This window comes from Tubulanus polymorphus, chromosome 4 (assembly GCF_964204645.1).
Source record: "Tubulanus polymorphus chromosome 4, tnTubPoly1.2, whole genome shotgun sequence".
Taxonomy (NCBI): domain Eukaryota; kingdom Metazoa; phylum Nemertea; class Palaeonemertea; order Tubulaniformes; family Tubulanidae; genus Tubulanus; species Tubulanus polymorphus.
The window spans coordinates 8,835,660-8,859,036 of record NC_134028.1 but is presented as its reverse complement, the minus strand read 5'-3'; the positions used below and the strand labels follow the sequence as shown (position 1 = coordinate 8,859,036).

The 23,377-nt window shown below is 38.4% G+C and overlaps 2 protein-coding genes across 2 annotated transcripts; both read right to left on the bottom strand.

Moving 5' to 3' along the window:
• Positions 1–1,323: 1,323 nt before the first annotated feature.
• On the bottom strand, positions 1,324–6,523 carry LOC141904280 (carbohydrate sulfotransferase 10-like). Its single transcript, XM_074792860.1, has 3 exons — positions 6,361–6,523; positions 1,744–2,060; positions 1,324–1,434 (listed from the first exon to the last, which is right to left on the bottom strand). Exons 1-3 carry the CDS (start codon positions 6,521–6,523, stop codon positions 1,324–1,326), a joined length of 591 nt encoding a protein of 196 aa, XP_074648961.1.
• Positions 6,524–18,888: 12,365 nt separating this feature from the next.
• Positions 18,889–21,042, bottom strand: LOC141904279 (testis-specific serine/threonine-protein kinase 6-like). The gene is made up of 3 exons (XM_074792859.1): positions 20,749–21,042; positions 19,172–19,184; positions 18,889–19,106 (listed from the first exon to the last, which is right to left on the bottom strand). Exons 1-3 carry the CDS (start codon positions 21,040–21,042, stop codon positions 18,889–18,891), a joined length of 525 nt encoding a protein of 174 aa, XP_074648960.1.
• Positions 21,043–23,377: the final 2,335 nt, after the last annotated feature.

Below are 23,377 nucleotides of genomic sequence, written 5' to 3'. Positions count from 1 at the left end.
AGCGCTTTAAAGCCTTCGGGAATGAGGCTCTGTAGATGAATGCCGCGTCTGTCATTTGTGCATAAACGTTCCAAGTTAGTTGAGTCGTTTTCGTTTAGTAACGAAATTTGTTAGCAAAACCCGAGTACTCTAAATGTACATTCAACCGTGATTATTCAGTTTTTGTCCCGTAAATCCGCATACCTGAGATTCTTCCATATGCTTTTTGCGTTTACCACAAAAAGAACATTTTCGATGGTTAATCTGTGTTTGCTATGTCGGAATAAAAGTTTTTTTGATTTTTCGAGTTTAAACAATTTATAATTACCTTTATTTTTAGACTTGAATCGCTTGTATTTCGAAAGAGATGAAAAATGACTATTATCCCTACTACTGGAACTGCAAACAACCACACTTTGCGCAACATTTTTTCAAAATGAATTGAACATTGTAATGAAAGCAGATCATGTAGATTCATTTAGTCAGCAGGTATAAATACCACCACAGCTGTTACTATAGTGTACGGATAGATCGAATAAAAAAAACAAATGTTTCAGCACCTGCTGAAAACGACCATTTGATTTTAGCCACACTCTGAAAACCATTAGGCGAGAAGAACGCCAGAGAAGAACGCTAGAGAAAGAACTGGACGTAATGCTCCAGTTAGGGGCCGTAGAAGAAGTCGATCATCTTTAGGTTCAATTTTGAGACCTTGCATCCATTATAGGCCCCTGTTTACAATACCTACGTATTCGTTGGTTCGTTGGTTCGTTAGTTCAATGGTTGGCTGGTTGGTTGGTTGGTTGGTTGGTTGGTTGGTTGGTTGGTTGGTTGGTTGGTTGGTTGGTTGGTTGGTTGGTTGGTTGGTTGGTTGGTTGGTTGGTTGGTTGGTTGGTTGGTTGGTTCGTCCGTTCTGTTCCGTGCATCTAATTGCTTGTTCCGACCGTCTTGCGGACAACCCGTGGAAGCCACAGGAGTTTCTTTAACGTACAGTGGAACCTCGTTAGATAAAAAAATTTCGTTGTACCAAATATTGTTAATTATGTACTTGTCATAAAAGTATTCTTCTTTGACAATAAAGTTTATATATATATAAAATAATATGAGTACTTCGGCCAATAGAAAATCATTCGTATTCACGACAATTCGTAACATGCAACCCGCCATTAAATTTCCCGCCAATACCTGCCTATCGAATCGTATCACGCCCCATATTCTCTGTTTGACGTTACGTTTGACAATCACACGTGGGGTGTTTTTGGCCCAGAACAACTGTTCACCCGGGCGCCAAATGGGCCCGTACCTGTTTGGCCCGACCACGATAACTTTATTCAAAATAAATTACTATTTCTGCAAGAAATTTAAATCGTAATCAAACAATATGAAATCGGCTTTGTATTCTTCATACAAATCATCGATCAATTTTTGAGGAAGGTGTTTGTAATATTTGTTCAACTTTCATGAGGAATATGTGTGAGGGAGTGTGGCCGTTTTTGCCAGTTCCGGTTCCAGGTGGAAACGATTTTGAACAAGTTTGAAATCATTTTCGACCGTATCTCCGTATTTCCCGATGAAACTGTAAGCAATATCGCATGGACGACAAAGCCTTTCGTATGATGCCCAATGTATATCATCAACATAATGAAGAAGGATGAACTCAGCGAATTCTTTAAACGTTGCTCTGTCTCCAGGTTTGACATTATTTCGGGCAGACCGAATAATCATTGGCTCGAGGTCTGCGTATCCTTTATCGTATTTACGCACAATTTTATCCAAATACGCAGATAACAGTCTCTCAAAAGGATGTCGTACGAACAGAAATTTGAAGTAGGTTTTTAAGCGTTCGGTTTTTTCATCTTGAGAATAACTCGATAGTGGCCTGATTAAATCTAACGACGTTAAGTAGATACTTTGTTTCGTGTCAAGGTTATTTATGAGGGATAGGTTTGTCGTGCGAAGTTTTCCGGTCGTGTGTAGTAACGTGTATCTCCATATCGACGTGCCCACTTTGGGAATTTCGCAATAAAGGATCTTGTGTACGTCATCGACCGTAAATCTCTTGTACGTGTACGTGTATGGACCTAGAAAAGATAGCGAGATATGTTTCGAAATTAAACACTCGAGACTTAATGACGCGATGGAGAGTCCCAGGCCACAAACATCTATCCCACCTGTCGATGTATTGGTTAGTTTTTCACATCCTGATTTTACATGCGCGAGTCTCTGATGATAGGTAGCATTCCAATCACGAATTTTACTGTTCTGTGTCTGAAATATACATGTACGTATATAGATTTTACCAGCGAAGCAATCGACTTTTATTGTTTAATGTAGATTTCCACCGTCACACTCAAGTCGCCTGCAGCGGTTTATATCGTAGTAGTGGAGATGTTGGACGCGCTGGCCTTCCCATTATGGACAGAACTATATTCGTCTAAAAGTTGGACCATACCACAGTGCACAATGCATATTTGAAATATTGCAAATGTTCATTAGGTTTATTCCGGAAAAGTTACGAAATATCACAACGATGAAATTGAATGGGATTTGAATTTGGTGGAATTGAATTACAGTATTGCCAGATTTGAAATGCTGGTTTATCTAAAACAAAACTCCTGTTGTGACATTCTGCAGAAACCGACACGCTTTGTGTAGCAGTGAATTGAATCTCGTGGCGTGTGGCGAGATAAAGATCAACCAACGTGTATAATTTTTTTTTGGAAATATATAGAAAAGAGATTGTACTGATACTGATTTCACTGATCTGATCACAGAGCCACCACAGCTGATACAACATTAATATCTACTCTTTCTTGGCAGCTTTTTTTTTCATTTGAACATAAACGACAGCATTAGTATGGATCTAACGTGGCGTTACACCGTGTTATGTAAAACAATTTAATTGGTAAGTAACAGTCTCATATATTTCAATACAGAAATATCAGTCAGAAACTTAGTGTTAAAGGCTGCTACGCGCTCTGATACGCGCTTTTTGTTACGCGCTAGAAGAAGAAGTCGGCGAAACGTACTCTTTATTGGTAATGTACAAAACTGAGACTAATCACCCATTTTTAAGTAACTAAGCTTGGTATGGTTTTATGAATCTCGTTATATACGCCGGGTCGATCCGTTAGATCTGTTATACAGGTCCAGTCAGGCCACGCAAAGATAATGGCTTGTTTCCCACCAGTTTCATTTTCCCCGCGCGTCAAAAAAGGTTCGTCAGTAGGTAATAGAAATAAAAATGAAAGTGAAAAAAAGTAAAAATAAAGAATAGTCGCCCTCGTCACTTTCGGAATTTGGAAAAAAGGCTTTCTACATCTCTCTTCTTTCAAAGAGGGAGGTAAAAATAAAAACCTGCTGTATTTTTTTGCGTGGCTTTCACTATGCCACGAACACAACAACCTAGGTTTTGGTGACCGTTCTTTTGCGCAAGGCGCAAGGCGTACCTCGTATGAAGAATGCGCAGGCCAGGTCATTTAATGCTTTCAAATGTGCATTGAAGACTCATCTTTTACCTTATTGCTCTATTACTGGTTTTTGTATGGCCAGATTCTATTTCGTATTACATTATAATTGTATCTTAATTGTATTTCTCTTTTAGATTCTATAAAGCGCTTTGGAGCCTTTATAAGAATGAGGCGCTGTAGATAAATGCCGCGTCTATCATCATTTGTGTACAAAAGTTCTTAGTTAATAAGTCGAATAGTTTTCAGTTACAAGATTTTCAATATTCAAAATTCGAGTACTTCAATTCGTGCATTCTAGTGTGAAATAATCCACGTTTTGTTTCGTCTATCCGCGCACCTTGTTATGATTATATTCTTCCATATGTTTTCTTTTGCAGTTTATACACAACAAGAACATTTTTGAGAATATCATTCTGAGTTAGCTGTGTCGGAATACAAACTATAGTTTCTCAAATGTAGTGTCCTATTCGAGAGTTAACAATCTATATTTACCTTTATTTTTGCACCTACATCGATTACATTTCGAAAGAGATAAAGAATGACCAGTGTCACTACTGTTGGAATTGCCAGCGACCACGCTTTAATGCGCAACATAATTTCAAAATGAATTGAATAATGTCATGTCTGCAGATAGTTATATCTAGTTCGCATGAATAGCAGCCGCCACAGCTGTTACATAAGTGATAATCAAACAAGACGGACGCTTTCAGGAATTGCAGAAAACGTCCAGTTGTTTTCAACTATTCATTTAGAACAAAATCAGTACCAGAAAACAATTTTACTAAGGTTTATATCCCCTTGGAAAACAACGCCAAATGTCCAAATGCACTAACTGAGAATAACGCCCTAGAGAAGAAAACTGGGAACTGTTATCCACAATGGGTATACATGCAAAATACATGCAAAATAAATTCGTTGGTTCGTTGGTTGGTTCGTTGGTTGGTTCGTTCTTTGGTTCGTTGGTTCGTTGGTTCATTCATTCATTCAAACGATGGGCATCGTTTTGACCGATGATGCACCTTTAACGACGATTCCCGAAAGGGTCATGTGGTTATGTTTGTAACTGAATAACTGTAGGGTCAAATGTAAGTTGAGAATTGTGAAGGCGGGTTCTTGACGTGTGTCACCCTAACAACCGTAATGTAGAGAACACTCTGGGCCCAGTTTCACAAAAAAAGATTAAGGCCTCAATCGATTTAAGATTAATGAACTGAATTAATTAAGACTGAATTAATGAAGAAATTAAATCGATTTAAGAGTTAAACTTTTTTGTGAGACTTGGCCCTGGCGCTGTTTCTAGCATTACAATCCAGCAGCTATTTTCACAAAGTTGCACCTTTGAACCCTTGAAACTTTTATCAAAAGAAATTAACTATGAACTTTGAACTACCCACTGGTTAACTCTAACCAAATTTTGAGCAAAAGGTGTACATAACAGTCCATGGAGCTGTTACCACGTTACAAAATCGTGTCCTTTTGTCGTATATGCCAAACTGGTTTGGTACCATAAAAATACAACAATACCATATTTTAAAATTCTCAAGATTTCTCACGAGTGGTCTTCTGATTATTGTTCACCAAGAACCAAGGCCGGAGTAACATGGGCAACTAGCCGGATACGGCTTGCGACGAGTCGGTAGGCGTCGGGTTGCCGTCGCAAGCCGGCTTATGTCGAACCGATAGAGCAGCAACTGGCGGCCTCTCGTAGGCCGCTAGTTGCCGCTAATCGGCGATAAACCCAGTTGCGTCGGTAGGCGTCGCCTTGCTTGTCGACATAAGCCAGCCTTTAAATTCTGATTACGCTAGGATCGTAGAGCGACAGAGATCTCTGCGGAGACAAACACATTACCATGACTGGGCGAAGATTATCGTCGCATTGAGCATGAACAAATTAAGGTTAGATGGTCACCTAAAATGATTAAATTGCAATTATATTACAGGTAATATTAGGAATCATTTCTCATCCTCTATACGAGACCACTTTAGAGACAGATGAGCATAATTCTGTAGATGCTATCGATCACTGGTGTCTTTGTTGTGTAACTTCTGTCTCGATCCGTCGATATCCTCACGCCGTTTCTATATCGGCACCTGTCACTTTGTGAAGTAGTAAAGGATATAAAAACATTAATCATATACATGATTGGATTCATTTTAGACCTAAGAAACAGTATTTACCTAATTTTAGCAATTCGTACTCGTTCTGTGTACTCAATAATTGAGTAGATTTATGTACAGATGGGTATCTATAATAATAATGTTTTATAAATTTCTGTCGTAAATCATGAAATCTAGGGCATTTTAGAATAAAATGGTATTCATCTTCAAGATCAGTTCCATCGCAAAATCTACAGTTCCTCTGTTGTCTCTCCAGTGGTGGTCTTTGCCACCTCCCCGTTTCGATTAATAAGATATGGCTACTCATTCGTATTTTAGCTATACTTTTACGGTAATTCGTATAAATCAGTCTTAAATATGTTTCTTTTTCAAAAATTGAATTTGATTCTCTGTAGAATGTAACTTTTCTGTATTCGTTTAGTTTCCCATGCCAGGTTTGAATGAACTGATCTTGAAGACGACGTTTTACAGTATTAATAAAGGTTGTCACATTATTTACATAACCATTAATCCATGCGTATTGCAGATACAAAATAGTTTCTATTTTTAGATATCTAAAATTGTCAGTGTATTGTTTTATCGCAAACAGCGCACGCTTTGCTTTATTAATTATATATTCATGATGTCTCCAGTTTGACCGTTACTTTGCATGATATAGCCCAAATAGTTGTACTGGGTCACACTACTTCTATTTCTTTTCCATCGATATGGAATATATAATTTCTGCCGCCTCGCCTCTTAAAAATTACGATTTTGGTTTTCTCAACATTAATTTCCATTTGCCACTTTTTACAATACTCTAAAAAGTGGTAAAGACCGTTTTGTAGACCTTCAGCCGAGTCTGCAATAAGCACCGTATCATCGGCGTAAAGTAATACATACAGTTCTAGCATATAATAACTAACTTCGTTGTAGCCAGCGTTTATAAGTTCATCTTGTAAATCATTTAAAAACATACTGAAAAGAAATGGCGAAAGGCTCTCTCCTTGCCTAACTCCACTATTACAAATAGAAGGGTTAGAGAAACCATTATGCTTTACTACTGACTTCACTATAGAATACATACTTCTAATAATCTTATATCTTATAATAAGTATTTTACCATATATACCTAAATGTATTAATTTAAACCATAATGCGTCTCGGTTAATGTCATCGAACGCCTTAGAAAAATCTATATAAGCACAGTACAGTTTCCTGCTGTGGATGATAAAATTATTAATTACTGACTGTAAGGTAAAAATATTGTCCATAGTTCCACACTTGGGTCTAAACCCGGATTGACTATCAGAGAAGACATTGTAAGCTTCAGCCCAAGTTAGTTAGTAAGATGAGAAGTGTTTGCCAACAATGCTAAGGATGGTTACCCCTCTACAATTATCAACTTTGTCACTGTCACCTTTTTTGAATATGGGTACAATAATCCCTTCCATCCATAGGGCCGGATAAATTCCAGTATCGAGTATTATGTTGAAAATTATGGTTAAATGTGGAGTCAGGATATCAATTCCATTTAACAAAAATTCAGAGATAACATAATCACATCCCGGAGATTTTCCTTTTTTAAACGTCTTATACCTAGATCAACCTCTTCCTTTGTAATTGGAAATTCTGTTTCCCATGACAACAACATCGACATGTGATTCTAACAAGTTATTAAATTGTTTGTGTAAATTCTGAGGCAGGAATATCTGGGTTATATAAACTTTGAAAATAATCTCGGAACTCGTCGGTTGCAATGGATTTATTTACGCCTGGTTTTCTATTAATCCTTTTTAACTGTTTCCAGAATAACTGCTGCTAGCGAAATACATGTAATTTCATCTCATATATGGATGTTGGTTTTATGAATTATTGCAAATTATGCAATTTGCATTATTTTCGCAACCATTTAGGCCTACCACGAATCAAAGTAGAATATTTACATGCCTTTACTTGCAGTCCAATAAATGAGATACGAAACATTGTGTGGCAAATGCCAATGGTCAAAATTTGATCGATTAACGCGAAAAGATACAAAACCTAATTGAATTTGGTATGATAATCATTTTCACTGGAGGTTTAGCATTGACCCGCAACTCAGTCAATACAACGCTAATAAAACGTCTCCTCATTGGTGGTCCATTCAGCCTTTCCTATTCAGAATGGTCTTACGAATATAATATGATACAAAGTGCAAAATAGAATAATCAAACTGTTTGTGCGGAGATTTAGGTTGGGCGGACGTAGACGTGCTAATACATACGAAAGAACAACAATTTGAAGAATCGCAGCCATTCGACACGATAAGTTGAGCGATTTTGTCTGAATTTCAAGTACTTAGGGTTTTCGTCGTGTTCTTTGACTTCGGTGCGTCTGGCTCCACGGCTTTTGCAATGTCTGATAACAACATCACTAGTACAAGCATTGCATTGACAACAACTCACCTCATCTGGTGTTCAAAAAGAAAGATAACACCAATTAAATGGATCAACAAATTCTGCGTATCAATATACTTAGGCTGGTATCTACCGGCGACTGTATTCGGTTTGATATTCAACGCATTCACGTTGTCTAAAACGGTTTGAATCTGATAATTATTTTCTCATCAAAATTCTGGCTTTTACAGATCTTTCGTTTATGATCGCTACGTTCATTCTGTATCCGCTGAGAACTGCGTACGTTTACGCCGTTTTGGGTGATATGGTAATTCGCTGGAATGACTGGAATTTTGGAAAGAGTTTTATCACAGTCTCCTTGCCGTTTTTCTACGTATCTCAGATGACACGCAACTGGTGCACTGTACTGCTCAGTTTAGAGCGGTTGATCGTAGTATTATTTCCACTGAAATCGCGTAAAATTCCCAAGAAGTTAATATCACAATGCGCAGTCATGTTTATTTCACTTTTGGGTTTTTGTGGCCATTTTATTCGCTTCATACCTGAGCGTGAACTAGTATTTATCAATTGCCCGGATGAGTGGCCATATATTATGGTACTAGGTAGGTATTATCACTATCCTCAGTGGTTTAACCACGCAAGATGGCGTTACACAATCTCTGGAATCTATCTATTGATATATCTTACTGTTATGATCCCAATTTGTTTTTTAGTTGTCATCAATGTTATCATTATTGTGGTGATATTTTTGCGTCGTATTACTCAACGTTCAGAGCTCGGTGTAACTGATGAATCGTCCAGAAGGGAAATTAGGGTTTTAAGGATGGTTTTATCGGTTGTGTTTTTGTTTATCATCTGTGAAGGTTTTGGTTTTTACGAACGTTTAATGCATTTAGGTCATGTCCCATTTGTGCACACCATGAACCAGATAGCGATGGGATTTTCTATCATCGATTCGTCAGGAAATTTTATCGTGTATTGTGTGACAAATGATCAATTCAGAAAAGTAGCCATTGATATTTTAGGCAATGTCTGCCACAAACAACGGGCTTCGACGAATCAGAAACGATAAAATGCAGACAATACAGCAACAATAAAGAAGTTTCCAGTTTCTAGGCGCCATTTTGTGGCGGTCCCTCGAGGTCCCCATTGTTGCCATAATTTGCGCTCATTTTTAAAACATAAGTTTAGATTGAATATCACATAGTTCTGCAGTCCCTTGCTCGATGAACTTAATTTATACACCATTTTAAAGGAAATGAAATGCAGATATTTGTTGGCGATTCTTGGAATTTTTGAATGCAACAATTGAGAACAGTGACGATGTGAAACCAAGGACCGCATATCTTAACCGCGCGTAAAAGAAATCGCAATATTTATTGATTTTGAAATATCTAAGTATAGCTTGAAGCTATATTTCCAATTTTCACAGAGGTTAAAGAGGGTTATTTGCAGTTTAAGCCTGCGTTGAATTTTTTTGAATATCTTTCCTGACGACTGATCTGTACCCGCTTGAGTTTGAGATTACGCGCAAAAGGGGTCTCCAACTGCGCACCGCCATTTCACTGAACATTGAGATTTGTGAAAAGAAATCTTTAAATGCAATTTGATTTCTTCACTTTTTCCATGGGGATATTTTGAGATTATAATCCGTATCTTGTTTGTACTGTATTTTGGCGGGGGCAATTAGTTTAGCTGGTTTCGGGATCCGGTTTGTCCCGCTTTGAAGTTTGAACGGCCCAGTTGGGGAATTGTCGCCATGCAGCCCGTCCAGCCTAGCGCCGATTTTGTGTTCGGTGAAATCATGGGCCCAAAACGTTTTAGAGTCCATGGTGAAATGTGCCAGTCAATTTAAACGCTTAGGACATATTTCAACACACATCTCTCTCCGGTAATCCCTCATCCTGGGATCATACGACGAATTTACTGAATCTCAACCTTTTTGCTGGAAAACATCGACCAGATAACCTGACTGATATAAAATATCAATATTATATTTAAAGGGGATCCCCCATTTGATATTCTGTTTTAGGGGCTCAACGTCCAGTTGGGCTACTTAAAGCTGCGCCGCATATTCAAAACTATATAAAAACTTAGATAAGATTGTTCTAGTGTCCATCCATGAGTGGAACATTCTGTTGAAAAGCAAATTAGGCTCTCAACTAGGCCACCTATGCAACCAACACAGAACGTCCCCACTCTTACAAGAAATCCTTCAATTTCCCATCGCTACAAAACTCGAATTCCTCAAAGCACTCAAAGTCCATTTTTAAACGTACGAAAATAAAGGTAATATATAACCATAAGAAGCAATATTGATAATTACAAACCAGTATAAAATCTTATTTTTGCGATTTCTTTTCACAAATCTCAATGTTCAGTGAAATGGCGGTGCGCAATGGGAGACCCCTTTTGCGCGTAATCTCAAACTCAAGCGGGTACAGATCAGTCTTCAGGAAAGATATTCAAAAAATTTTAAAGCAGGCCTAAACTGCAAATAACCCTCTTTAACCTCTGTGAAAATTGGAAATATAGCTTCAAGATATACTTAGATATTTCAAAATTAATGAATATCGCGATTTCATTTACGCGCGGTTAAGATATGCGGTCCTTGGTTTCATATCGTTACTGTTCTCAATTGTTGCGTTCAAAGAATCCAAGAATTACCAACAAATATCTGCATTTCATTTCCTTTAAAATGGTGTATAAATTAAGTTAATCGAGCAAGGGACTGCAGAACTATGTGATATTCAATCGAAACTTATGTTTTGAAAATGAGCGCAAATTATCGCAACAATGGGGAACTCGAGGGACCGCCACAATATGGCGCCTAGAAACTGGAAACTTCTTTATTGGATGCCTTGTCCTTAATCTGATCATGGACGTATAAACTAGATAATATAATCTAGATTATATGTCCATGGTCTGATGTAGGGGTTTATAGTGCGATGTACAGGTAAATGTAAATTGAGCAAATCGGGGAATCTAGAAATCTATTAATGCGCTAGTAATATGCGAATCTATGAGAAAAAGATCCTTGATAGGTGGCGTAACCTACAGCTGATGACAAGCGACATTCTACCCGGGTGGTGACTCGGCCGGACGGTGACAGTAGACACCCTACATACCAGTTAGGTGATGACTGTACAGGACGGTTGACGGTATCAAACACCGTACATCATACGCACATAATCTTATATCCACTTTGGCGAGGTACTCTCCGAGATGGTCGACTCTCACGTCTTTCACTCGTCTGCTTGCGACGGAGGAGAAAGAAATATTAGGAAATATGCGCCCTTGCGTACGTACGTATAATGTTATATAATTAAACAAGATATGGAATGGAGCTTATTGAATTTGAATAATTTGAAGATGAATTTGTCAAATAAATAAGGATTCATTTGTTTTGATTTTCGTTAACGACGCTCGAGATTATTCATTTCATTAGTAAAAAAATGGGGTTCGAAATGAATAGGGTCGCTGATCGAGTGGATTATCAGTATCAGAATAGATACATGTGAAGTATAACAACAGAATTTGACATCATGCTGCAGGTTTTATCAAATGAATTTTGAAAAAAGTGTTATTTCTTTATTTCCATTATTCGGAATCGTGTACTTATGGGCCTACGTCAAACGGGGAACACGGGGGCGTGCTGGGAATCGATACGCAAATATTGGCGGGAAATTCTATGTTGGATTGCATGTTACGAATGAGTTTCTATTGCCCCGAGTACTCGTATTAACGAGGTTCCACTGTATCAACATTCATCCTGATTATGGCTTAAGATATCAGCATCTTAACTTAACGCCCCCACACGTGTCCCCTCACACCCCCACACGCCTAATCTATTAAGTTTCGTAATAAATAACGCCGTGTCTGTCGATGAATAAACTGTATATTATATACTATATACCACTTCCACAAATTGAACTTAATAATGCACAAGACTCGGATAATCACCTGGTAAAAATCGAATGGGCAAAATATTTTCGAAAACGCAAAGTCATCAACGCAGGAAAAGTAATTGGGACAGTTAATTTCAGTTATATATAGACGGGGCGAGTGAATGCAGTACACCTTAAACTGCAGCGAAAAGATGGTTATATACTGGTGTACCAGAACACCAATTCAATATGGCGGCTATCGACGGATTCGTGGCGCCACCGTACTACATCCGAGAGAACATGCGCCGACACAACGCAAGTTCTCTCGAATGTAGTACGGTGGCGCCACTGAATCCGTCGATAGCCGCCATATTGAATTGGTGTTCTGGTACACCAGTATATAACCGATTATATACTGGTGTGATCTGGTATCGACGGTGGTCAGAGGTGTCACGGTGTCAGAGGTGTCAGTGGTATCGGGCATCAGAGGATCTGATATCGACGGTGGTCAGAGTGGTGAGATGATATGGTCAGTTTAGTAATTAGCCGGACAACCGTGAGAACACCTGACAAATGATTCTGCAACAATACAATATTATCTTATCGAAGTACTTACCTGATAGTTGGTAGCACCTGATAAGGAGTGGTGGCAATAATGGAGTGGTGGTTTAATGGACGCAAAAGAGATTCAAGTGCGTTCTACTGTTAATTTTCTCTTCTTTCGATTAAATAAACAGAGATATATAATTTCGTGATTTCCATTCGGCACATGCAGCAATATTAAGTCTTATGCTATCTTGTGTTAAAAACCTGAATAAATTGATTTCCATTACATGCGTCATCTGCATAACTATACGTATGACTTGTATGAATGCTGAAAAATTTTGTTTTATATTATATGAAATGCTTATTATGAGAACGAGTGATATGAAAATGTATCATATACAGTGCTAAAAAGGACAATAATAATTGAATTGCAGATATTCAATTTCGATTAATTTCAAACTTTAAAAATGATTCGAATGATTTGTTTTCAATGGGGGTATCCGCACCACTACTGTGGCAATCGAAGATTCCATGTATGGCAGGCGAGGATCCGCCATGTGTCGCTAGTAGATAGTCGGTCTTACACATTCGTTTTCTTCTACAATACAATTAAAACTGAATGAAATTTTCTCTTGAATGAATCAATTATTTAAGAAAAATATACCGATATCTGAGTAGAAGAACGAATATATTGTATATTCGGTTGGTGCTGTGATAATATATGAATTCATGAGTCTAGAAATCCGGTTCGTCACGCCATCTGGTGGGATAGCCGGTGTTTCGGGTTCCCCTTTCTGAATCGTCATGACTGCACGCACGATTTTCGTCGGTTTTCATATTTTCACTGCGTTTGATCGCGATCATTGAACTTACGCATACATTGAACCGTTCATCTACGTTTCAGCAACAGCTAATCGTACAGGAAAGACAAGTGAAGTTAGAAGATTTCAGAGCCGATGGTCTGAAATTGGTTAGTATCGCGAGTGAAACATCTGTGTAAGTAACAAGCGTCAGTTGAAATGCAGCTGATGATAATTGGCCACTGAGATCTCATTAGCTAATTACATTACCAATCACTTATACGTTCATTTAATGATGGGCCCTCGTGGTGGACGCGATTTAATATGATGTTTCGACGAGGTTTCATCTTGGAATGATGGTTATTTATTCCACCAGCCAGTCGACCGGCATCAGTTTTAAAAATATACAATTATATAGGAAGGGTTGAAACTCTGCTAAAATGTAGAACATTTCATATTCATTTTAATTTCAACTGGAATCTTAAATGGCTCTCTTTTTGTATCTTGATATTTCAAATTTCTCGGCGCTGTTATGAACATGTCCCCGAAAAAAAGACTTATCGCTCAATACGGCCTTCTTGCGAGATTGGTAGAAGAAAAAGTATCAAGAAAAACCCCACAGTATATTAAGAAAGTAGTGAAGTGATGGAGAGAAGTGATATCCGACTCATTTCTATGAACTGTTTTCAAAACTGTTCAGTTTCAGTCTTGAAAAGAGGTAATAAAAATGTAACTACTCGCTTAGTTTTAGTTGGAAATTGTTGCTTTTTTCTTCAATTGAGTTATAGGCAGTCAATTGCAGAAGTATTTGGATTTAAACACAGCTGTATTTGAAAAACTGCGTTTACGAAAAGTGTTCACGAACATCGCAGAGTCTCGAGAACCCGTTCTCGAACCTACCAAGCTATATTAAAGACAAATGGCTTCTTCATTTCACCCTTAGCCTGGTAACATTTGTGTACAAAACCTCAACAGTTGTGTAAGGGGAGTCTGATTTTCCCTTTTCATATTCTTAAAGTTTCAATTCAAGACACTTATAGATTTGAGGTAATCTAGCAAATGGGTTAATTCGCACGTTGAGATATAGTCTTTGATATATTTTGGGTAGGTACACTGACCCAGTTCCGGGATGATGCCTTGTTTCTCCTAATCGGCCGGGTCACTTTTGTAAAAACTTCAATAACATTTGTAGTCAGTTCATTTCTATAACTGCCGGGTCTGTTTTGGCTAGCTTGAACATGATTTAAAGAAAAGTAATGTACAGGGTAGAAAGGCGTCTGGCTGGGTCAACGATTAGCTCAAAAGAAATGAGGAACGAGGTATCAATTTCTTAGCCTTCGAAAAGGTCACATTATTTGATAGTCTACCTCCACGTTATCGTTCTATTCTTGGGAGGGGACAAGTTTGTGTTTTGGATAACAAACATAATCTTACATACGATATAAAATGTTGAAATAAGTTGAAATGTTGATTGTAAAATAGGCCCAGTTTGAGATTCGAGTGCAACTATTCCGCACTGTCTGAATCAGTAGTGGAATGATTGAAATAGGATCGTAAAAATAATTGAAGGACGTAACGGACATTCAGCCCTGGCGCTGGTTCGTTAGTTTTTCTCTTGATTATCACCAATTAATACCACGGTTTAACCAGAGAAGTGAAAGCCAAACCTCGGCGTCGTATTTATCCAAAAATGGGTTTTACCAGCCCTTCGGGAAACGGGATCCTGGTTGAAAGTAAATCAGTTTTATACATTTCTGTTTCTCTTATTGGTTGAAAATGATTGGCTATAGAACAAAGTTGGTCAAAGACTGGCCATGAATTTACGCCGTGAACTCGGCCCTGGATTCAGTGTAGTTGTGGGTTGAAATTAGACTAGAGTTGAAAAGCTAAATGAAAAATTTAATTGGAATTGAATTGAGCTCAAAATGGAATTGAGACAATAAATTTGAAATAAGGCTAAGAATGATACCTTGTTTCTCCTAATCGAACGGGTCATTTTATAACGTGCAATACAATTAGTAATCCAATTCATTTCTATTTTCGTTGGGTCTGTTATGGTAAAAATGATCATGATTTTGGTAAAAAGTAATGTACAGGGTAGATAAGCTGCCGACTGGGATGACTTTTAAGCGCAACAGAAAGGAGAAGCTTGGCGTCGATAGTTTTTTTAGCCTCGACTAAAAACTGTGCAACCGTGCATTCTCATAACTATTGATGTATTTAGAAACAACATGTTTAATAATTATCTCAATCTATTTTTGAACTGTTGACGAAAAAAGTTTGATGTTAAATATAAGTAAATATAGAATAATGAAATATTATTGCAAACGAATATGTGTAAGTGTTTTTCTTGGGAGAAAGTTACTGGTGGAACTGAGAAGGATTGATCCGGTTTGTGTGAACGGCTAGATTTAGACGATAACCCAACTGCCGGATTTAACGTCGGTTTCAGATTGAGTTTGTTCCCCGGGTGGTGCCGACTGGACGACCGCCTGACACTTCGCTTTCCATTTATCGATACACTCGCGCGTTTTCGGATCGACCTGGATTCGAACAACGGTCGTCGGATTCACGGTCGGTTCGTGGCTGTCTTTGCGCCGCTGTTGAGCGATGCTCGAACGGCGTCGTTCGTTGCCGGCGCTCGCGGCTACTTTGGAGGCGAGCGAATGTCTCACTTGCCGCAGTTCGTTCTCGCAGTTGTCATGTTCCGGCACGGCGTTAGGTTGGACGGATTCTATGATGCTGGTGTGGGAACCACGCGGACTGTTGTCTGTAATCGATGTCATTAATGTTCCGCGACGATACGAATTTAATGGCGTCTTCCCGGAGGCGGCCATGCTCAATCTGCGGTGATTGATCGGACTGGCCGCCGATGAATCTGGATATAAAAAATGAATTTGTCGAATATTTGAACACGAAGTAGGATACTTTTAACATCGGTCTGCCATTTGCCTAGTTTGAAATTTTCAAAACTAATATGCACGTTTAAAGAAACATCAACTTTCCTGCGGAGAAAAGCCAATCGGAATAAGACACACGGAATAACAAAAAACAGAGAAAACATTTTTTCACGAAGAAAAAACCGTTTTTTCGACGTTATGTCGAAGACGTTATGTTACCGATGTTATGTTATCTGTATATGTATCTGTAACAGTAGTTGCAAGTTTGTCCTGATGAGGCACTTGGCAAAGGGGAGGAGAGCGTTGGGTTTTTCTTTTACAGATCCATTCTCGATGATTTACGGTAACGGTTTTAAGGAAACGAATCTCAAGAGCGGACATCGATTCGGAATCTTCCACAAAACCCTCGATATTACCTATATAGTTCTTTCATCGAAGGACCCATAATCTAGTTTATAATGTCTTGAAAACTTACCTTTTCTGGCACTGCTTTCGATGGACAAACTTGCTCTTCTGATTGGATCCCGTGCTGTCGTGACCGCGTCGTTGACTTTTACCATCGGGGAAGTCTGAATGATAAGACTCCCTTTTCGCAGGTCTCCTCCCGGTACAATACTTCCCTTCCGCGCATGCGCTGCGATACTTTGCTTTCGCGGTGCTATGCTCGGTTTTCGCCCGCTGGCGCCGCCTACATCGCAGTTAACGGCCCACGATTTTTCGTTCGCATTCACTTCGGTAGCTATGGCGACGCTCAGACGACGACCGGCGGGTCCAGTAACTCCGATCGAGGAAGCGGGATCACCGAGATCGAAATCAGACGTGGCTTCTTCACTGCGTAAAAAACAGAAATGTTCGTTCGAAGAAAGATCTAGTAGCTATACCCGAGACCAAAAAAAAATCAAGTTGGTGCAACATCGCGATATACTGTAACAACTCAGTGATTCAAGATTGGGATACTGGCACTCACAAGATGGCGCAACAAACACTGGGTTATTGGTAGTGAAAAATCAGTTCATTTTCAACGATTTTGAACTCGATATTTAGGCTTCCAAATCCGAACATTATCAAACGAGTCATCGGATAGATGTTAAATCGGCACTCAAATTCTCACTCACTCTATGGTATAGATCTACTAAAAATTGACTTACAAACGAAAAAAGACGATTATTCGAATTTGATAGAAATGTAGAAGGAAACCCAGAGCCACTAGTGATCCGGTGGATTATTGCCTATAGCGTTGCTGGTATCCCACTAAAAATCAAGAAAAATTAAAAGTGACCACCAGTCGATACATACCAATGTTTCAGTGCAACGGCGTGTAATACGTCAGAAACGAGCGTTGACCGTCGCTCTTTTAACCGTTGATCGCAAGTAAATCCGTGTTCAGCCTCATCTAACATTATATTAATTCCACTTCGACTACGATGCAAGTTCGACGCTGAAATAAATTGGCCGTAACAAGCAAGGATGTTGGCATAAGAATTGTTATTTCCACATCCGTGTCCATATCCATGTCCATGCCGATGCCCATGTCCATGTACATGTTTTGTAACCTATTATGTCATGATTACGTAAGTTATGTTATCTGTATGTGTATCACAGTAGTTGCAAGTTTGTCCTGATGAGGCAATATTGGCAAAGGGGAGGAGAGCGATGGGTTTTTAGTCAAAGCGCTAAGTTTACCAGTCCTGCTATCTTACCTTTCATGTTACGATATGTTAGAATACATGTTATATTCATGTTATGCTATGCTCTGTTACCTGCTAGGTTATGTTATGTAACGTTTACCCGTGTAGATGGTGCCGCAACAACCAAGTCGCTTTCCTGCGGTAGAGTCATACACATCCATTCAAATCTATTGAGTTGAGTTACCATAGGTCGATCTTGTGGGTTTACGCTTAGCAGACACAGAATCAAATCCCTACATTCTATTGTAGATGAAAGAATTTTCCGTTAATCAGTGTTGGAATGATGGGTTTATCAAAATTATGTTCAATTTTTTGGGAATCATATCATTCAATACGGATCTTCAAGCAACTCCGTTGTTTATTTACATTTCAAAATAGTTTCACTAAAATGCGGTCTACACACGTACATCAAATTAGATTCATTCTCGGTTATTTACCTTGAGATACCGTTTTAAGGAAACAAATTTTGTGAGTGGTCATCGATTCGCGCAAAACTGATAAATCCATATCGGAAAATGGAAACCATCCGCAAACCATCGTGTACAAGCAGATATACCTGTAATTCGTATGCTCATTTATTAGAACAAAGTTATCCTTTTCTTGTCTGAGCCAACGCATCCGAAATGTTGTGATAAAAGACGCTGATAGAATGGGGTTACCGGCGCCGTAACTGTGGCAAACGAGAATTTTGCAAAGATCCGCTAGGTTCGCTATTGTTTACTGCACATCAATTACTTTTACATTTCAGCTAAATTCGACTTTTCCCAATAAATAAATCAATTTTCAGTGAAATCTATGTCATGCACGTGCACTGGGTAAGAAAATGAAACGAATTCGATGACACATTTAATGATAGTATGCGGATTTGGAAGAATGCTGTTACAATTCTAGAGAAATTCACTACGAATAACTCGATGTTCAATGCTGCGCCATCAGATGTGTATGCGAGGCGGTAACCCTTACCGTGCGAGGATCGCACTTAGCAGCTCGAAACTAACTTTGGACCGGTCCATTAATTGTGGGTTTACACGCACTTACTTTACCTGGGCTTAACTTAATTTGAATTAATTGCTTGGTCCCGATAATATGACAAAATATAATTGCTTATGGGTGTTATTTTAACTATGATACAAGAATGCATTCCACAATTCTCGAAACAATAGCCAGAGTAAATCGAAATAGTTTCGAATTCACGTGTATCGTTATACCTAAACTCCGCAAATCAGCCTTATACGCGTCATAGAGCTCTCCACCCATCACTTCCGGTGCTGCGTACACGTAGGAGCCGCAAGGTGTCGAACAGTGTTCCGTCCGGTTTGAAAGACGCGCTAATCCAAAATCTATTCGAATTCAAATGACAAGAAAATATCATTGTACATACTTATTCGGCGTATTTACTACGTACAACAGGTATCGATCTGCAGTGTGGGATCCCAACCTTCAGGTATTCACTTATTGTATATAAAAGAGTCTGGATGTTCACTTTTTGAAATTTTGTAGGCTTCTTTTAATCGAGTAACGTCTCGGGTTTAAGGCCATGTCAATTAAGTGCCGAATGTTTGAGGGAGGAGTGTAAGTTTTCAAACCTTACAAATTTTGATCTACTTTTTTGATGTTTCCAGGACAATAGACATCTATATGCGCTCTTATATACTTTTAACCGCTTTCAGGGTAGCCAAAAACGTGTTTTGGAAGTTTGGATCGTAATTACTTACAAACCAATAAAGATAATTGAAAACGGTAAAAAGTATATAAGACCACATATAGATGGTCTATTGATCCAGGAATCTTCAAAAATGTAAATTGAAATTTGTAAGAATTACGAACTTTTGAATGGGATGAGCAATAATTCAAGTTGAATTATCGGGAAGACGATATCAATGTTTATAACTATATCAGTGCGCATTGTTGCACTAACTTTATAAGTGAGTGATATCGCAAAAAAGTTAATTATCAGCTGAGTTCATCGATATTTTACTTTGCTTCTATCTTAACCTAATCCAGAGATATAAACGGAAAAAAAATAAACAGGGAGAAAGGGACAAAAATTCAACAATGCGGACCCAGCGGGTACCCCAAAAATGGCGCCTGGAAACTGTGAAAAGGTAAGAAATTTTAGTCAACACGTTCCACGGTGTCCAGATTAATACATATACGTACATCCAGTGCCAAGATGGAATAAAGCTAACCGATAATGAATACTAATGTGGAAAATGAGTTCCGTCACATAAATGGCTGCGTTGTTAATAGGACTGGCGGATTATATTTCGATTCGGGTTTCCCCACTTATCCACTCCCTCTATTTAATTTCGCTCAACATGTCGCATTCACAGGCTAATTAGTTAAAATTATCATGATAGCTAAGTTCAGATAATTATGTACCGGTAATCTTAATGTTGTATTCTTCATCTAAGAGAAAATTCAGCCTCGCTCAGGTGCCCGTTCCTTTTCTCGTTTACGTATTCCAATAAATCGCCGTTAGGTACGAATTCCTCCAATAGGTACAAATGGGTTAACGTCTCAACTGCTTCTATCAACTGGACCTGAAGGAAAGATTGTCTAGTTTATTAGTGTGTCAATGTATGTTTAATCTTGGATGTGTAACGTCAAATTATAACACTAGATGGTGAAACCATACGGTTAGTTTTTACAACTCGCACAAGGAGGTAAAAATCTATCCAGATATTCATCCGGGAAATATATAGTGTTTTGTATGAATATATGCTTTGGATATGTTGTGGATAAAGTCTAGTCTTAAGCCACGACGATTCAACGTCGAATTCGATACAAATCATTTTGGCGGGAATGACCGCCCAAACTAGATATTGGTAACGTGGCTTGTTGTATCTTATGAATAATTCAGAGATCGACGTTTTTTGGTATTCCCGGTATTTCTTTTTGACTTTGCCAAACCAAAGTCCTATTCGACGCAAATATTCCCTATAACAGATGCGCAGGATTCGGTGGAAATCTTAATCTTGCCAGATGAGGATGTAATAGTCTCTGGTGTAGATAGATTTCCCGTGGCAAAAACTTTGACAGAAACTCTGCAGCTATTTTCTGTTTCGCGATGATTTTCACAGCTTCATCTCTGTTGAATCGTCTCGAATGCGCCCTCTTGACTTTCGTAAACAGACCTTGACCGATGACCTCGTAAACTGTGTATCCTAATTGGCTGAGAGGATCTTGTCGTTCGGGTTTCCACAAATGGCTTTTCCGTTTCAGAACGATTTCGCTCTCATCGAGCTGTACCACGGTTGGGCGGTATTCGTCCATGACTGCAGTCAACGCCCTATGGCAACGGTTACTAAGTCAACGGTTGCTAGAAAACACTTGTGAGATACCTTTACAAAACCAGTAGACTTCTTGCGTTTATTCGAAATTAGTTCATTTTGAATCAAAGTTTGAATTCTATACAAATCATTTGAATTATTTTCAAGGGAAAATAATTAGAAAAATCACAATGAGCCTGGCGCGCTGACCACTCGGTCACAGCTACGGGCTATCATCTCAAGAGATCTCGTTGAGATGATTGGTCGAAGGTCACAGCCTGAATGCCGGGTGTCCTATAAGTCTTTCGAGTCTATTGATAAATCCGAAAAATTATGAAACAATGAAAGGTGAACGCTAGTCATCAGGATTACGAGTTATTGTTCACAATAAAAACAAAGTTCCGACCTCGAGTAAAAAATCTAGGACTTTTTGTACCAGCAAAAATGACTGCCATTGCTCCTAATGTAGCTTCCAGGCCGTAGGCTAGTAAATATGTATCGTCAATGGCTGCCAGGTACGACTACGCTAACCATCAGCTACCAGTGCCTTTACCTGGCAGCTACCACCATTAAGTTCCTTGTAAATGTAAATTTTTAGGGTTGTTAATAGACATTCCTTCAGTTTATGATTTATTTTCGACGTTTCGACTTTATCCTTCAGGAAAGTAGCTGAATTCCCGAAAACTCCAAGCATGAACAAGGTTGGTAAAGCGACCAATGACACAGTAAGGTAGGTTCCAGATCTGTTTACCACGGACATAGGAATGATGTTACTGCTATAAGTTCGACCGATCTGCATCCGAGTGGAATTCATGATTCATGATAACTGCAAATAAATCGAAGGTATGTTCCCGGCTTGCTCAGCACAGACACAAACGCTATGAATTTAACCAATCTACATATAAGTTAACCTCTGGACAAAGAAAGCGCTGACAGAATATACTGTTGAATGAGTGTATTGTCTGTATCAATAGTCTGACGAAGTTGAAGCCATCTCCTGTTTAGTGAGGCCTAAAATATACTTTGTTTGCATCAAATGAAAAATAATTTGTCCAAAAATCTCACAATAGACTCAGACTGTGAAAATTGGACCATTGTCTAAAATATAAATGTAACTTAATCAAATATCAATATCGGTTGTAAGAGAAGTATTCATTATATTTATCGTGAAGATATTTCATCGTAAAACATCCGAACAGGTCGGGTACAATTTAAATCGTGTTAGTAAGGTCATAATGATCTCGCAATTATTTTCTTTTTGTAAGCAGGACGATCACACCTGACCCTCGGTTCATAGTGGGTTGGGCAAATATTTCGGATACTGAAGGTCCTGACTTTAAGTCTAGTACCCACACAACCTCAAGTAATTTTCTATTTTTGTGCAAAGATTAATAACCATATTTGATGGAGAATTTTAATTGTCCGAAGTTTTTAGATTTTTTGGAGTTGAACAAACCAAAAATGAAATAGAAAAGTAGTACCGTACACGTAACAAGTATCAATGAAAATAAGTCGTAATAACTGAAATCGCTAGTACAACAGCTTGATTATCATTTGTTTTTTAGTGCTGATTTCCGAGCGCCTTTTAGAAGCTCAGTGCAATGAGATAACTCGAATAATATTTGCAAGACCTATACCAAAAAATACGCCTAATAAATGTATCAGACTGCTTACTTCTGAAATTCGAGTTGGGGCGCGCACCAACACCCACAGGTTTCCTCTTGAGGGGCAATGAACATAGATTTGCTTAACATCTCTAGTGAAATATTGCCAGCCTCGAGTGCCAAAACTTATGATAAGTATATAAACAACAAATAAAGGTTACACGTGCGCTTAGTGCATTTTAGATTTAAGATTTCAATGGAAAGAACTACTCCAGTAAATGTAACTTCTTTAGTTTATTTACTGATAAATTAGTTTTTCAAAGATTGATATTTTTGTTTTCATTTTTGTAAGTGGCTGTCTAATTCAATGATTGAAAAAGCCCAAACGACGGATTTAAACTAATACAGGATTTAACGATTCTGATGAGCGACTTAGAAAACAAATCTTTATCCCAAGAGCAGTTAAAACTACATTGAATACTAGAAATTGAATCATTTTGCTTGCAATGTACAAAATGTGCTACTTTAGAATATGAATGTTTTGATAGAATTTCATAAAATAATTCTTGTTTTGAATTACATGTACCTATTGCTATTCTAGTATATCCCTTCAATAAAGACACATTACAGGTCGCATTTAAACAAGAATTCTTGAGCTTGTTTTCATTCACGTATTTTTGAACCAGTTGATTGTATTGGGTTTGCGTTGATCATGAAAATGGAAAGAGAACACCA